Consider the following 18,874-nt stretch of genomic DNA (forward strand, 5'->3'; position numbering starts at 1 on the left):
AGATAAAACTATAAGTTTATAATTTTTTCTCATAAACCTGAAATAAGAAACAGTTCAAAATTTCAAAATAGTTCTTTATTAATAAAGCATTTTATAAATACACATTTTAAATTTACATGTTAGGTAAAATCCAAAGTTAAATGTCACTTCTCAGATTATTGTACAGAAGTCATATATACAATTCTTTTGTTTTCTAGTAATTTTATACCAGTGATTTGAAACATCCTTAAGATTTAATAATAATATATTGTAATAATTTCATTTTTCACTTTTTAGAGCTTGATAGAAGACAATCAATATCCTGAATAATTTCAGAGGTTCTTTTCAATGCCACTGATACTCTCTTTTCATTAACTTCTTCTAGCAAGCTTTCTGAATAGTTTGGTTTACAGTCAAAAGACTGTTCATTTTTCTTGTTAGAAATCTGGTTTAGGACACCACTATTCTCCAGTAACACTAAGTTGCTTAGTCAAGGAGTTTTTGCCCACATTTTTCATTATACAAGTGTTTTTTAATTTCAGAAAGCCTGACTTCATATTAAAATAGGGTTTCTCCATTTTGGGGAAGATCTTTTGGATTCATAATAGAGTTGGTACTTCAGGACTTATCAAGTCTGTTCCTCATAGATGAAGAAACCAGAGTAAAAGGGGAAAGGAGAAGAGTATGTAGGTGTGTGTTTGGATGGAGGTTTGGTGAAAGGGAGGAAATAAAAATCTCAGTAAAACTTTAAGCCGGATTTACCAAGAAAAAAAGAGAAGTCAAATAAATAAAATTATAAATGAAAGAGGAAATAACAACTGATACAACACAATACAAAGGATCGTAAGAGACTACTATAATTACATACCAATATATTGGACAATCTAGAAGAAATGAGTAAATTCCAAAAACATACAATCTACCAAGACTGAATCAAACAAAGCCTGAACAGATGGAATACTAGTAAGAAGGAGATTGAGTCAGGAATCAAAACCTCCCAACAAACAAGAGCCCCGGATCAGACAGTTTTAATGGTGAATTATACCAAATATTTAAGGAAGAATTAATACCAATCCTTCTCAAACTCTTTCAAAAAATACAAGGAGGGAACACTTTCAAAGTATAAGGCCAGCATTACGCTGACAACCATAACCAGACAAAGACACTACAAGAAAACAAAAATACACGTGAATATCACCAATGAACATGCAAAAATATTCAGTGTCATGTACCTTCTACAGACAAGCTACTTCTCAAATGTCTTAAGTATTCACTGAAGCTCCACAATACAGGTGTGGATTAATATAATCTATAGGGTCATGAATTAAACCTAGAATGGAAAGGAAGTAATTATGTAGGACAATACATTATGTTTAAAGGATACAGTTAAACTTCTGTATCTTTTCAAGTTCAGAAGCCACACACCTGTGGGGAAAAGAAAAGTGAGTTCATGCTAGTTATCTGATTCTTTTTTATACACAATATTTCAAATAAGCATACTTGACTGTTTTCACAAAGGTTAGAATTTATTTTTTTTTATTTTTATTTTTTTTAAACATATTTTACTGATTTTTTACAGAGAGGAAGGGAGAGAGATAGAGAGTTAGAAACATCGATGAGCGAGAAACATTGATCAGCTGCCTCCTGCACATCTCCTACTGGGGATGTGCCCGCAACCCAGGTACATGCCCTTGACCGGAATCGAACCTGGGACCTTTCAGTCCACAAGCCGACGCTCTATCCACCGAGCCAAACCGGTTTCGGCACAAAGGTTAGAATTTTAAACAAAAAAACCTAATAAATTAGATATCTAATTACAGGAAAGTTATTTTTAATCATAAGCTATCAAAAACATAGAGTTAAATATATTTAACTAAGAAAATATTTTCTTGGGGAAAAAAGTCTTAGAGTTAACCATTTGACTTTTCCCCCCCCCAGTTTTATTTATTTTTTAATCAAAAGGGGAAATGTTTTATTCCCCCCTTTCTCCCCTACCATTTGACATTTTAATTGAGTATTAGTTGGCTCTTCTACACAGATTAAACTTAAAAGAAATACACACACCAGTTTTCTTCAAGAACCGAACAAGTGGGCATCTCTCTCTGACTAGTCTGTGTCAGTCTTCTGCACCAGGATATTACTGTTGACACATATCTAGATTAAATACATTAAAAGAAATATTTAAAAAATGAACTTGTATTCTACTTATAACAATTTCAAAAATGACTGAAAAATCAAGACAATTTGGGAAAAAGGGTAAAGAGAATATTTTAAAGTAAGGCATTTTACTGGGAAATTCTCTGAATCTTCTTTCTTATTCAAAAAAATTTTTCTTATTGATTTCTGAGAGGAAGGGAGAGGGAGACAGAGAAACATCAATAATGAGAGAAAACCTTCTGCAGGCCCCCTACTGGGGATCAAGCCCAAAACCTGGGCATGTGCCCTTGACTAGAATCGAACCCAGGAGCCTTCGGTCCACAGGCCAATGCCCTATCCACTGAGCCAAACCAGCTAGGGCTTCATTGGAAATAAGCACTTTTTCCATTATTCATCAAGGAGAAAATGATGGACTCACATTCATGATTAATAATGATGAGATTTAAGAGTCAGAACAAAGTTCAAATTCAAATGTCTGAATTCTCCTTTTAGTTTTTCAAAGAAAAATGAATTTCATTAGATTTTATCATGTGAATGTGTTTACATATAAGACTAAGTGAGCATCTGCTTTTTAAAATTTAAACTAGAAAACACCCATTAATGTATACAGACACACACACCTATATGTATACTTACATATTAACTCACCGAATATGCAAAACAAGTATCAAGTTTAATAAAATGATTATTCTGAAGTGACTGGCTAAAACAAATAGCAATGTTTGCTAAATACACTCTGTCTTTTTGAGGCAAATTATTCAAACCAGCAATGAGTGTTGGAGCATTTAGAATAAAATGCAATAAAGCTCAACAGAAAAATAAATTTGAGCTAAAACAAAGCAATTCTTTTGTGAACATTCTCAAAGTAAAATCACTAAAATGTTAAAAAATCACAAATACGATTATAACAAAATGTATTACATAAACCAAAAGAAAGCACAGTCATGAAAAGCTGATTTCAAGAATCTCCATTTTAAGAATAATCATTATTTTTTCTATTTTATAGAAATATACAGAAGTGTAGTTATTTGTGGTTGCCAATCTTACTTCAAATTGGTTAGGGGATTAATTGGTTAACACATCTGAGAATAACTTCTCCAGCAAGCCAGTTAGATCTAACATATTCATTTTGGTGAAAAATCACTTTAATACAAATGGAAATGATTAAAGCTGACTTCATCTTTTTTGTTATTCTAAATGCTAATATAACAGTAAACTCTGAAACCTGTTGAAATGACTTCACTCACATCCACAGGTAAAAACTAAAACAAAATTTGCAGATACTGTTTATGTTTCTGCTCTGTCAATTAAAAGTTTTTTATTAAAATGAAAATAATTTTTAAATTGCTTTTCAGTACCTTTCATATGGTCCGGGGTGTTCAATCTGAATTAACTGATCGTGTCCATCAGGAAAAGTTAACTTACACCAACCTAAGTTGAGACCTTGATTTATCTTAAGAAACATGGAGGAAAGTTAAGTTTTATCATTCTAAAAATAAAAAAACAACAACACAAAACCACCCCCAAAACCCAAACAAAACCCTCTTCTAACTTAACAATTTAAAAAATACTAGTCCCTCTCTCTGTAGTGAGTTACTTAATAAAAATAAATATTTGCCACACCTATTTCACTTTTTCTAGGAAATCTAATGCGATCAGTAAGCCTCTTGAAAGATGTCATACTTCAAAAAACAAATTGACCTGGCTGGATGGCTCACTAGGTTGACCGTCATCCTTGCCCCAAAGGGCTCTCGATTTGATTCCCAGTCAGGACACATATAAAAGGCAACATATAAATTTATAACCAAATTAGTATAGACACATAGATTGATGTCTCTTTCTTTCTCTCTCTCTCTCTCTCTCTCTCCCCCCCCCCTCCTTAGGTGAGGATTAAAAAAAAAGAAATTGAGATAGAACCACAATAAAAGAAGTGCCACAGTACTTCCATAGATAAAACAAAAAACAATACAAAATAGATTTTAGCCTGAAGGATACTCACCTGTCTTTTTTCATTAAAAGAGCCAAAATTCCAATTTAGGGTTAGAGTAACACCATCTATAAAGATGACATGTACTTTGTCATCAGAATAAGCAAGAAATCTTCCCACACTGGGTATGAACGATTCTCTCAAAAGCAAAGGCAGCATATTCTCTTTTATCTCAGGTACCTAAAATCAAGTAAGTAAAAATAGCAGGAAGTAGAGTTATCCATTCATAAGATTTAAATGATTAATGAACTCTGAGGAAACTTTCAGATTCCTATGCAGAAGTCGAATATTGTAGAATCCTTATGTATGTTTAACTTTTCCACAAGTGGATGCCCCAAACAGTCGATTACAAGCAGATTAAACCCCCATTTGCTCTGAACTTTACAAAGAACACAGACAAGACTTAGGAACTACAGCAACATATAAATTTATAACCAAATTAGTATAGATACAGAAAAATCAAAGTCTGAGAATAACTTCCTCCAAGTCAGCATTAAAGAATGTACTTTTACAGTATGGAAAGAGAGTGGAAGACTGCAGTGTTTACAATAACTATGTTTTTATATACAAATTCAACTAATTCCTATGGCCTTCCCATTCCACTTAAAAGAAGTAGCCCTGACCGGTTTGGCTCAGTGGATAGAGCGTTGGCCTGCAGACTGAAGGGTCCCAGGTTCGATTCCGGTCAAGGGCCTGTACCTTGGTTGCAGGCACATCCCCAGTGGAGGGTGTGCAGGAGGCAGCTGATCGATGTTTCTCTCTCATCGATGTTTCTAACTCTATCCCTCTCCCTTCCTCTCTGTAAAAAAATCAATAAAATATATTTTTTTTAAAAAGAAGCTAAACCAAACTATATACAATAAAATATAAATAAAAGCCTCATTTTGCAGCATTTATCTATTAAGTGGATATTTTTCTGAATAAATTAATGTTACAAAGAATTTCTTACATGACTTAGATGAAAGTAATTTGAATTTAGGAATATAGACAAAATTATCTTGCTTTTGAAAGAATTTTAAGATACCATTTTCCAGCAGCATATACGGTAGTTATGGCTTAAAGAAAGCCTCATCTTGGCACAGTGCTGAAGAATCCTGTGAACATGAAACACACAACGTAAACATTTGCAAATTATTATGGCATTTTCCAATTCGAGCAACGATTCTAACTGCTGTACGACATCTCAGCCAAGAAGTTCATTTCCACTGAAACATGTCCAGACCTATTTCCTTCCAGAAAATAGTAAGCCATTACAAGAGTACTACTACTGTTTCCCTTTGGCTAATCTTACCCACTTAAGGTTATTTCTCTAATTTGTGGCAATGAAATGACTCCAAATAGAATTTGCAGGTGCTCCTTTTTATGAGGTGATAGATTGACAGTGCCTGAAAGGGTTAGCAAAGTCTAAGTAGTGGGTTGTAAATAAACTGTCCTAGAAATCATATTACTGATCTGCTCCTTCAAATCTACTTTGGAACTGGCTTAGACATAGTTTATACAAATAAATCATTGACTCCAACAATTCACTTTCATTCTTCTGAGTGCTACAGATTAATTAGCTAGGAGAATTAAAAAACATATGAACCAAAGAACCAAATACCACCTCCCTTCTGTACACATTCAGAAACCTTTATTACTGTGAAGATAATAAAGAAGTATGAAAATTTTAAATGTATCATCAAATCCTCAACTTGACTCAGGGAGCAATAATGATGCGAAATTTACCCAGAGAAGTCACCTATTTCCAGCACTTGCTTGTCACATAGAAATGTTTCTCCATATTTCATTTTACGTTTCAAAGATGGAAGTATTCTTTTAATTACAAAGTCTTAATCTTATCCTAACCATCAGAAAAGGTATCAAGGTTCTCAGACATAACACTTGATTCAGTTGAATGTGAAGGACTTACCTGGTGGCCTGTTTAATTAGAGAACACACAGAGAACAGACTTCCTGGTCTCTCTGGAGGAAGATTATTTACTGAATACATTTTCTCTTCCCTCTGAAAATTAGTTTAAAGTGAAAAATCTCATTAATAATAAACATTGACCATTATTACTCAGCTATTTTGTATTTACATATTTACATAGCGACAAAGGAAGCAGTTATTTTAACTTAAAGGCCGTAATAGGTATAATCTAAAGGTATTTCATGATGCTTTTCCATTTTCCCATTTTTCCCCTCTATTCAAGTTACATTCTCACAGCCTATAACTCACTGTCCAATTTAAATCTTGGTATACTTGAACTAACATGGTTATAAGCTCAGCTGGTGTGGCTCAGTGCTTGCATGTCAACCTAGGAACCAGGAGATCACGGTTCAATTCCCAGTCAGGGCACATGCCCGGGTTGCAGGCTTAATCCCCAGTAGGGGGTCTGAGAGCAATGATTCTCTCTCATCACTGATGTTTCTATCTTTCCTTCTTCCTTCCTCTCTGAAATCAATAAAAATATATTTTAAAAAATTAACATGGTTACAAATGAATTTTCCTACTTATTAGCAGGAAACATCACATAAGCTTTTCCCTTGAGACCAAAAAAACCCAAAACCTAAACATCAAAAAATTATTTTACTTGAATGCATCTATCATTTTGTTATATTTTACTAATGGAATAACTATTACTACAGTTTATGGAAGATAATAGTATTTATTGTCTTGGTTTCTTGAATTTTAAAAACTTATCCTTTCTGCATTTCCTCTTTCTCAGACTCTATAATGCCAGTGTTTGCCAGGACGCTGTCTCCAGGCTTCTCCTCTGACTTCCTGATTTCTTCTTGGGTTATTTCCACAAGGTTCAAAGCTCCTTCATAATAACTATAATAGCCATGGCTAATATTTATTGAATAGATCTGTGCTAGGTGCCTATTTTTAGATGAGGAAAATGAGGCTTGAGGGCTAAAAAGTAGCAGAGATCTGTTTTGAACCACAAGAGAGAACAGCCCATACTTTACCATCAGAATTTAGTGTATAGCAGGTACTCAAAAGTAATCCTTATCCTTTTATCCTGGACGGTGTACTTGAATATCACAGACATCTCAATTTTAACAAGTCAGAAATGGAATTATCCTCATTTCAAAATTTGCATTTTCTTCTCTACTTTGTATCTACCTCTGGTATGTCACTTATCACATGCTGTTCCCTCTAGTCGGTTCCCTCCTCCATGAACTCCTTGTGTCTGACTAACTCCGACTTTCCCTTCAGTCTCAGGAAAGCCATGAGGAGGTCCCACAGACAGGGTGAAATCCCCTAGTTATGTCCATAAGCACAGTGCCCTCTCCCCTGTTTCTTGGTTTTCATTTAGTTTTTATTTCATGTCTGTCTTCCCTTCCAGAATGGAGATAGCTTCATGAAGGTAGGGATTGTATTTGTTTTGCTTACCTTGGTATCCCCAGCATTTATTAGTAGAGTGCTTAGCACATGGCAGGCACTCAAAACATCATGTTTTAATTATTTATGTCTTTCTCTACTGGACACTGAGTTCCCTAAGTGTTCTTCTCTTTCAGCTATCCTACCTATTGCATCAGTTCTAAAATACTTATTTTTACAATTTAATCTCTCTGAAATTTGGAATCATCTTATAATTAAGAGTGTCTTATAATCACTACTAGAGGTCCGGTGCATGGACTCGTGCACCTGTGGTCCCTCAGCCTGACCTGCGGGGATCGGGCCAAAACTGGCTCTCCGACATCCCCGAGGGACCGGATTACAAGAGGGCACAGGCCAGGCTGAGGGACCCCATCGTTGCACAGACCCATGCACCAGGTCTCTAGTCCTATCTAATAATAGACAAACATGGTAATTAACTGTAACTTCGCTACCCTCCCCATTGGCTAATCAGGGCGATATGCAAATTAATTGCCAACTAAGATGGGGTTAACCGCCAACAAAGATGGCGGCGAATTTGCATACATAGGTGCAATGATAGGAGGCAAAAGGGGAAAGACGGAAGAACGGTGGCAGGCAAGAGCTGGGGGGCGGGCAAAGGCAGCCCTGTGCAGCCCTCTGATCTGCTATCACAAAGGGATGGGCGGGGCCACAGGCACGGCTGCACGGGGGGACCGAGTGCAGCCTGCCTGCGGCCCCGGATCTGCAATCGCGAAGGGAGGGGCGGGGCAGCAGGCATGGCAGCACCCTGGGCACCGGGTGCAGGACCAGGTGCAGCCGTGCCTGCAGCCCTCTGATCTGCGATGCGAAGGGAGGGGCGGGGCCACAGGCATGGCGGCACCCAGGGCACCCGGTGCTGAGGTGCTTGTGGTCCCCTGATCTGAGATCGGGAAGTGAGGGGCGGCCCCTGGATCTGCAATCGCGAAGGGAGGGGCGGGGCAGCAGGCATGGTAGCACCCTGGGCACCTGGTGCAGCCCCAGGGTGCAGCCATGCCTGCAGCCCCCTGATCTGTGATCACTAAGGGAGGGCTGGGGGCGCAGGCATGGCAGCACCCCGGGCACTCCAGCACCTGACATGCAAAGGTCGGGGATGAAATGACTTTTCCCAACCACATCTACAAATATCCTGGGGAAGGCATCACTAAAGAGTTCACAACAACTCTCTTACTTGGCAAGGAAGAAAAAAGTTGGCAAGGGAAACAATCCCTTACATTAAAGTTAAGGTCCCTCTGAGTAAAAAAGAGTATTTCCAACGTAAAGGAGGGAGCAGGCTAAAATAATAGGTTCTCATGACTTCCACTGAAGTTTGAGCAGATGACAGAGTCAAAACGAACATACAAATTAAAACAGACAGTGGACATTCAAATGACCTGAATCAACTGTCACTGTTTGTTCCAACAGCAGCAATAATTATGTGATAATATAGTTTAACAGACATACAAAACAAGTCACATGATGAGAGGTTCGGCTTCTAAAGTAAATTGAATATGTTCTTTAAAAATTCTCATGTCCTCCCCTCTGACTATAATTCTTAATTTTCCAATCAGAAAATTACCCCAGGTGATCCAGCAACATGTAGAACTTCAGTAACCTAACTTATTTTAAAAAACAAACATCCCAACCACTTTTAAAATATTTAAATTGATATTTTGGGGTTAAAATTATAGAAGATATTTAGATCCAAATATATTTTCTGAATAGAAAATATTTCAGTTTTTGATTTGAAAAAAATAAACATAAAAAAATATATGTGACACATTTTCCCAAGGAACTCTGAATTATTACCTTTTCCTCTAACTTTCTTCAAATTAAGAGAATCTATGGAGTTCCCTATACTGCACAAGTTTTAATGAAAGAAAATAAGACTTTCTAAGAGCATCAAATACATGTTTTGTTATTTACAAACATATATACTCCTCTCTCTCTCTCACTCAAATATATTCTTACTGATTCAGAGAGGAAGGGAGAGGGAGAGAGATAGAAACATCAATGATGAGTCCTGGCCGGTTTGGCTCAGTGGATGGAGCGTCGGCCTGTGGACTGAAGGGTCCCAGGTTCGATTCCAGTCAAGGGCATGTACCTTGGTTGCGGGCACATCCCCAGTAGGAGGCGTGCAGGAGGCAGCTGATTGATGTTTCTCTCTCATCGATGTTTCTAACTCTCTATCCCTCTCCCTTCCTCTCTGTAAAAAAACAATAAAATGTATTTTTTTAAAGAAAGAAAGAAACATCAATGATGAGAGAGAATCATTGATTGGCTGCCTCCTACACGCCCCATACTGGGGATCAAGCCCACAACCTGGGCATGTGGCCTGACCTGGAATCAAACTGTGACTTCCTGGTTCATAGGTCGATGCTAAACCACTGAGTCACACTGGCCGGGCTCAATTCTAATTTATAAATTCATTCCAAGGACATATACAGCTTGAAAAGCTTTGGAAGTAGTTTCAAAAAAACTAGCTTTTAAGTAACAAGAAAACAGTTATAGAAGAAAGTTTAAATTAAAAGAAAAAATTGTTTTGATTTATTCAAGAGTGGGAACATCCTCCATGAAAATGTGTACCTTGACTGTGGATGGCTGGGAGGCCTTATCACACCTTAGGAATTCAAATGCTTTTTACAATGAAAAGAAAGAGAGTTTCATTTCATTTCTCTACCAGGGTAGATGTCTGTCAATAGAAGGTGGACATCAATAAAAGGAGGGGCTTGCACAATCAATCCAGAAAGTCAGCAATCTATGAATAATCCAGAACCAAGTAATTATCTCCTCTGCCACACAACCTCCTTCCCAGCCAGTGAGCAAGGTAATTACCCTCAAGTCAAGCTAAGTGCCCCCCAGTCACAGGGGCCCAATTCTGACATACAAAGCATACAAATAATTCTCACTCTGGCATAAAAGTGACAACTTTCTTGGAAGAAAAGCAGATACTGTAAATTTCTCAAAGTCTTCCTGAAACATTTTTTATTTTATTTTATTTTTTAAATATATTTTATTGATTTTTTACAGAGAGGAAGGGAGAGAGATAGAGTTAGAAACATCGATGAGAGAGAAACATCGATCAGCTGCCTCCTGCACATCTCCTACTGGGGATGTGCCCGCAACCCAGGTACATGCCCTTGACCGGAATCGAACCTGGGACCTTTCAGTCCGCAGGCCTACGCTCTATCCACTGAGCCAAACCGGTTTCAGCCTGAAACATTTTTTAAAGTAATTTTTACTTCTTTAGAAAAAATGCCATGGGAAACCATCTGTAACAAAACGCCCATTCTATAAAATAATTCATCTATACTAATAAAAGGATAATATGCTAATTAGGCTGGGAGACCTTCCAGATGTTCTTCTGGACAAAGCCATGGCGGCAGGGCTGAGGTAGAGGCGGTTAGAGGCTAAGAGGGGAGGGCAGTTGTGGGTGATCAGGCTGGTGGGGGGCAGGACCATGCGGGGGGAGGGGGGAGGGGCGCAGTTTGGAGTGAGCAGGCCAGCAGGGGGACAGTTGGGGATGAGCAGGCCAGTGGGGAGGAAAGGTAGGGGCAAGCAGGCCAGCAAGGGGGTGGGGGAGTTGGGAGCAAGCAGACCAGCAGGCAGAGTGGTTAGAGGCAATCAGGCAGGCAGGCAGGTGAGTGGTTAGGAGTCAGCAGTCCTGGATTGCGAGAGGGATGTCCGACTGCCGGTTTAGGCCCGATCCCTGTAAACTGGCAGTAGGACATCCTTCAAGGGGTCCCAAATTGGAGAGGGTGCAGGCCAGGCTGAGGAAGATACCCTCCCCCTGCACGAATTTCGTGCACCAGGCCACTAGTCTATATATATAAACGCCTAAACAACCATTACGACCGGTCGACCGAATGACCGGTTGCTATAACGACACACTGACCACCAGGGGATAGACACTTGACCCAGGAGCTGCTCCCTGGTGGTCAGTGTGCTCCCACAGCCAACCTCCTGCAGCTGGCCAACCTCCCGCGGTCCCTCCCCCCAAGCCAGCCTGCCTTGATCAGCCCCAATTGCTGGCCAGGCAGAGGAACCTCCCCTGTGCATGAATCTGTGCACTGGGTCTCTAGTCTATCTATATATATAAAAGCCTAAGCAACCATTACGACCAGTCGACCGAATGACCAGTTCCTATGATGACGCACTGACCACCAGGGGGCAGATGCTCGACGCAGGAGCTGCCCCTTGGTGGTCAGTGCACTCCCACAGCCAACATTCTGTGGTCCCTCCCCCCAGCTGGCCAACTTCCCGTGGTCCCTTCTCCCCTGCCAGCCGGCTCCCCGATAGGCCCCGATATGGAAACACCCCCTCCCAATTTTCTATTTCTGTTCTAACTACTGAACAACAGCACTTTCATTTCTTTCAATATTCCACATTCGCCCCAGGCCCTAGTATCTCTGATAATCTTATTACTTACATGCCCTACTCTATAATAGAGAAAGACAACGCTTTTATTGTATTTCATCCTACAAAGCAAAGCCACGTGATACTATGGTGATGCCTTTGAATGGGTGATCTCAAATGGCAGGCTGAGCAAATTAAGAGTTATTAACAAAATATCCACATTATTACATTTTGATATGATATGTTAAATGTTATGTTTCACTATTTTCAACACCAGAAAACAATCTGTTCAACTTCTTAATTGAATATAAAGATTTAGGGAGTTAGGGGGTATTTAAAATATGCAAACAATACATGCTAGAGAAAAAAAATGTGCTTTTTAATTGACAAATATTAATTCAAAGAAGTATATCGATTCAAAGTAATGCTGCTGGTTTTAGTATTTCCTATTAATACATTCTATGACAGAAGAAATGTAACTTCTGATTTAAACATAATTGCTTAGGTGAATGGAAGACAGAATACAGGATGATAATACAGTAAAAATAAGGTGGTTAATAGTTATTGTGCCAATACTGGCAGTAAGGTTATACTGATTGTTCAGACTAAGTAATAGCAAGCAATGTTATATAGAGATCAAATTTTCCAAATATATTCACAATTATTTAGAAACAGCAATAGACCAAAAATCTTGAGTGGAGATCTCATTGTCCGCCTACCTCTTCTGATCCTTCTTGAATGGAATAGTATGTAAAATAGTTCCCAAAATAAGCTCCTTCTGATTTGAAAACAGATCCATCTCCAGGATAAATCTCTATTGAGTTCACATTTTTATGGGTAAGTCTATGGAAAAAAACAACACAAGAACAGAAAGAAAAAAAAGCAAAGAAGTATAATTTTTAACCTATCAGCAAATGGATAATTTCATACTCTGTTCCTCCAGCCAGCTAAACTATTTTTTTGGGGGCAAAAAAATGAACAGAACACCCAGAATTGGTGGATCTATCTACTTCAGTAACTAAGCTCAGCTTCTAGAAGTGAGGCATCCTCCCTTATTACCCTGGTATCCCCCCAGCCAATCACAGTGTCACCAAAGCAGTGCTCATTGCATAGGAGTTAAATATAACAACTCTACAACCTGAAAATAAGATTATTCTTTAATAATAAAACTAGCAGAATCAATACCTGATGATGAGATTAGCCATGTGTAGAAGGAGCTATCCCTAAGAGGAGGTGACTCATTGTACCTGAGTAGCCATGTACAATCAAGGTATTGGGTATATAAGAAATAAAGATATAAGCCAAGTCAATTTTATTGAAACATGTATGGAAAATACTAGTATGCTGTCAGTAACAAGTGGGTCCTCGTGCAGGAAAAGGAGAGCCCGAGAACAAACAGTTCCCAGTGCTCGTCAGCACTGTGTACAGAGTGAACCTCTCATCTGGCCGGCACCAGTATTCCAGTCCCTAGAGAGGTAGGGCTATTCAATGGAATAGTGCAGCACAGAGCAGCCGCTCGGTGAGTATCTGCTGAGTGAATGCAGGCTGAAATCTCCCTTAGGAATCTAATGTCTCGATTCCATGCTCACCAGGCACCTTCTGATGTGACTAATTCAGACAACTAGATCCCCCATGCTTGGAAGGCGTGGCTTAAATAGCTGCCATGTGTATCTCATTCACTAGCAAAACTAACCCCTCGCTGGCTTCGGAGCTGTCACAAAAACCTTGCGAATATGATTAATGTGAATTAGTAACAAGAACCCCGTGTGTCCAAATAATTAGGGTGTTGAGAACTGAAACCTCAGGGCCAAGCACAGGAGCATGGTGGCGCTGCAAAACTGTATTCTCTTGTACTTTATCTGCAAGGCTAGTCCCGTCCCGTGACATCACTACACAGCTCCAACGCCAACACAGGCGCCTTACCTGTACGTAATACCCTTGTGCCATACCACTTTCACTAGTTCAGAGTAGGAATATTCTTCTTCATCAGACTGCCCCTGTGAAAGTGAGTCACAGAAAGTCCACCTGTGAAGGATAAAATACAAGTTATGGATTCTGGTTGCTCAACAAAATTACCTTGAGAAGTCAACAAAATAGTGTGACTGTAGTAAGATTTATTCCTTGCTTAATTAATTAGATTGAAAAAGTAAAAATATGAAAGTACATTACATTTTAAAATGAGTCTTATTTTCCATGCATTTTCAATAATCTCACTATTGAATCTCAGCAGAATTACCTAAATTAACAATTTTAGTAATCTTTAAAATTCAGGATTTGAACAACAAATATTTACTGATGTTCCTATGGAGGCCAGGCACTGTAAAGACACTGGGGATATAACACCCCAAAAAAGCAAACATGGTCACTGATGTTAGACAGTAAACACTGACATAAAGAAAGGGGAATTACTGAACACTATAGGATTGTGTAAGAACCTCATCCTGTCTAGGGACTTGGGGATAACCAGCCTCAGGAAGGAAGGCTGACTCGGAGACCTGGACATGAACATGAGTTAGCAGGAGTGCTCCTGGCAGAAGACAAAGCGGGCGCGGTGGCAAATGATAGCTTGGGCAAACTCTCCAGGGCCTGCAAGAGTAGAGTGCTGAGCGAGTGGAGGACTACAGACATGGGAAGGGACCAGAAAATGCAAGGCCTGTTAAGCCATGTTTAAGGGTAATAGGTTTCAATCTAAAGCCAGTGGCAAGTTATTGAAAAATTGATTTAGAAGCATCAATCTCTTTTGATGCATACTTATAATACTGGATTTTCCTTTCTTAAACAGATAATCATGACATGCCTGAAAACCATTTCCATATTTTATTTGAGTAACAGATATGTACTTAGAGACTACCTGGGATCAGACCCTAATTCTCCAAGTACAAGTGTGAGGCTTTGCTCAGGTTCTTTAACATCTCTGTGGCTCAAGTTCCTCCACAAAATGGGCTGATAAAAGACAGTAGTTACCTCATGGGTTACTATGGGGATGAAACAGCATGCCTAGCACATACTGAGTGCTTGGCGTTAGCTATTATTGTTATTATTGCACTACTTATGCAAAGTTCCTGTTACAAATCTATCATCATTAGGTTATTCATCTGTTAGTGGAGGTCAAAGGTTTTTACCTAGCCATCCATGCCTACCCCTTTGACAATGGACATATTTACATCAACCAAAGAGAGAGACGGCCTCGGAGGCCAAGTGTGAAAGAAAGAACCCATGATCATAAACTTGTCAGATCTACACTCCAGCAACCATGGGAACAGGCTCCACTGAGTGGCAGTAGATGCTCCCCAGGGGTCTGCACAGGTGCCTGGGCCATCCCTTACCACACTTTAATAATCATCTTTTCAGCAACAGTGACCCTCACTAGACTCTAAGCTCCTAGAAAGCAGGGACTGTGTCTCAGTCATCTCTGTAGTCTCTGTGCTTAACGATGTATCTAGTACAGTCGGCCTCCCATAAACATTCATTCCATGGACACAGAGTTAAGAAACAAGCAACACATTTGCTAGGCAAATTATTTACTATTAGTTTCAAACAAGGTTTGGATGAACCGAATGAACTTTCCTTATGACTGGTATCAGATGACTTAGAAAGACACATTATCTAGAGGAGGACTGGTTCTGACATTACCTGTGCAGGTGTGGGACAGGACAGCTGAGCAGCAGGGCCCTGGGAAGAACAGAAATCTCTTTTCCTCTTTCCTCTGCAGCAGCAGACGTTAACACTGTACTCTGGGGGAGAGTTACATCAGTTCCAGACATATTGCTGATTTTACTATGAAAGCGAAGTGCTAAAGACAGAGGGTATTTCCATTCCTCCGGACAGGAGGCCACAGAGCAGCGCTGCTCTACCCACGCGTGGACACAGCTGTGCTCGGGACCAGGCAAAGGCAGTGCCGCCTCCCCCTCACTTCTGTTCCCACGAGGCTTCTCCTCGGAAGGTCCTTTGGGTTTCACGATCTGACAGTGAAGTTCGTTTTCTTTATTCTTCTGTCTCTGTCCTGGTAAACTTCCATATGCACGGGTTTTGTCCGCTTTTCCTACTTGTTCTTTTGGGGCCTGATTATTTTTTTCTGACAATACTACAGATGAGCCTGGCTTCTGGCTCACTTTACACAAAAAATGTACTGTAAATTCCTGCTGAGATTTGGGCAGACAGAGGTATGCATGGCCATCTACAGATGGTACCTTCACGGCGCCGCTCTGCATGCATATCATGCCACCGTCAGTACCAAGGCTGGGCCATCTCACTTCTGGGATGTCAATGAGGATACGCTGAGTTGAGGGGAGGGAAAAGAGATGGTCAGTATTTTCTGTTAACAGACCAAATTTTCCATACATCTGGTACCTACAATTGTGTAAGAATGCTCTTGAAGTTTTATGTTTTACTACCTAGACAGAATGAAAAAGAGAGAGCCAGGTGTCAGCCTAATATATGGCTTTTCAGAGAATATTTGATATTGTTAAGATTATCTCTTTACAGAGACAAAACACACACATACACACTGAAAAAAAATGAGAAAAGAAAAAATCATCCTGATTATATCTAGTGTTAGACATATTTTTTTAATGTACAATGAATCAGAGATAATTAGATTTTGAGTCCCTCCCAAAATTCTACTCTCAAAAAGACTATCGACGTCTATAGCACTATAATGCACTATATTAACTTGAATGGTATGAAACTAGCATAAAAATAATTGGCAGAACCACCCAGAGAATACAGAAACAGACTCAAGATATCTTAAAATGTTACATGTGACAGCATAAGGTTTCAAAACAAGGGGGAGGGGAGAGTTATTCAATAAATGGTACTGAATGATTGAACAGCACTAGGGACATGTTCTCTCAAAGGGTTATGACCTGGACTAAAGTACCTGTCCTAGACACACCCACCAGACCCTAAAATAAATATCAGGTGACATAACGAGTAACTTGTTAAAATATATATATATATATATATATATATATATATATATATATATTTTTAAATATATTTTATTGATTTTTTACAGAGAGGAAGGGAGAGAGATAGAGAGCCAGAAACATGGATGAGAGAGAAACATCGATCAGCTGCCTCCCGCACATCTCCTCCTGGGGATATGCCTACAACCCAGGCACATGCCCTTGACCGGAATCGAACCCGGGACCCCCCAGTCCGCAGGCCGACGCTCTATCCACCGAGCCAAACCGGTTTCGGCAAAATATATATATTTTTTATTGATTTCAGAAAGAAAGGGAGAGAGAGAAACATCAATGATGAAAGAGAATCATTGATTGACTGCCTCCTGCACGCCCCATACTGGGGATCGAGCCCACAACCCAGGCATGTGCCCTGATAGGGAATCAAACCATGACCTCCTGGTTCATAGGTTGACGCTCACCCACTGAGCCACGTGGGCTGGGCAAGAGTAACTTTTTAAAAAACTGAATTACTCAAAGGTAAATGGATACTGATCAATAGCAAACAGACTTGTAACAGTAACCATGCCTGATGCATCTTTTCATGTAAGGTAGAAACAACAGGTATCACGAAAGTCTTGTAATTAGTTAATCTTGCCAACAGCTATCCATTTCAACTTCCATTTATATAAAACTTGAAATTTACAAAAACCATTGTCGGAAAGCCTCTTAAATTTATAGTGCTATGTCAGTACACTACAGTTAAGGGCATTATTCATTAATAGTCAAGCTGGTCTATAAGGATGATGGTTCAAAAAGTTCCATCTTTTAGAACAAGACTGTCTGATAATCCAACAAGATACCCATTTTTAATGAATAGTCACTCCAATAGATACAGTGGGAAAACAGCCTTGTAGACCAAGTTCCAGCTTACAATTTTCCAAGGCTTCCTTGTCATGTGACAATGTAATAGAAAACCACTCTACAGGCAGGCAAGCATCGTGACAGTAGCAGAAAGTGGTTAACGGACACACAGACTGGGTTCAAATCCTGACTTTGCCACTAAGAAACTTTCTATGGACAAGTTAGGGAAACTCTGAGACTTAGTTCCTGTCAAAAGGAGCGTATCCAGCCAATATGCCTTTTCTGACTCTAATTTTGATCACCAGGGACTCAAGGCATGTGGTGCTAGCAAATATTTTTAATATCACTCCCCGTTCGTGGCACACAGTAAACCCTCAATAAATGATAGTGATTATTATTCTTAAAAGTTCAAAATAGAAAGCAAAAGGAATAAAATTTGCATACCCATAAGTAATTGCATATCTCTATTACACATTAACAGATAAATATTCATAAGCTACTAACAATATCCACATAATCTCTTAATTTTCACACCTCCAAGAATCAAAAAGTCACCAACCTGAAAAGCTCTACATAGAATCTTTGGCTACAAAGAAAAAGACAGGGTAATGAATTATGTAACTTCTGTGTCTCAATCAATATATCCAAAACATGAGCACTCTAGAGTGGTGAATGCTAAGTCACTATGCATTCATTCTATAGCAACATGTCTATTCCCAAGTGTCATGAAGAAAAAGGCCAATTATTAAACTACCTATTTCCAATTGCTTGCCCTCAAATCTTACTCACAAAAATTATTTTTTAAAGAAATTACCTTTTTTCTTTCAGGAGGTATAATGCTTTCAGATAAAAAAGGGCAAGTGGCGAAAGCGTTTCGAAAATCTAGGGCTCTCTGTAGTTGCTCCTACAAAAAGATACAAATGTAATCTTAAAAACATGACTGGAAATCCACTTAGTATGAAGCAATCCTGCATGCTAATTACTTCCATATTCCACCCACCTCAACAACATTGAACGAGCAACGTTTGCGTCATCTTTACTTACTCGGTAAGTGCTAATAACAAAGTGTGTCCTCTGACGAATTCTTTCTGGTTGTTCTAAAGGATGTGCTGAAACAGGAGGTGCCTTTTCAAATAAAAATTCCGAGCCACAGGGAGAAAGCTGCAGTCTGGAGCCATCAGCGTACTGTACTTGCACAGAATCGTCTTCATAAAGCACCATTCGCACTTCAGCCGCCATCAGGATGACGATGGGTAATGTCCTTCCA

General features: G+C 39.3%; 1 protein-coding gene across 1 annotated transcript; it reads right to left on the minus strand.

Moving 5' to 3' along the window:
- Positions 1-42: 42 nt before the first annotated feature.
- Positions 43-18,874, minus strand: LOC308518462 (uncharacterized protein C5orf34). Its single transcript, XM_081090215.1, has 12 exons — positions 18,652-18,874; positions 18,422-18,511; positions 15,473-16,116; positions 13,763-13,864; positions 12,559-12,682; positions 6,033-6,124; positions 5,148-5,217; positions 4,136-4,303; positions 3,495-3,589; positions 2,044-2,133; positions 1,364-1,404; positions 43-456 (listed from the first exon to the last, which is right to left on the minus strand). The coding sequence occupies exons 1-12, from the start codon at positions 18,844-18,846 to the stop codon at positions 266-268; spliced, it is 1,902 nt and encodes a 633-aa protein (XP_080946341.1). The 5' UTR covers positions 18,847-18,874; the 3' UTR covers positions 43-265.

This window comes from Myotis nattereri (assembly GCF_964212035.1).
Source record: "Myotis nattereri genome assembly, chromosome: 4".
Taxonomy (NCBI): Eukaryota; Metazoa; Chordata; class Mammalia; order Chiroptera; family Vespertilionidae; genus Myotis; species Myotis nattereri.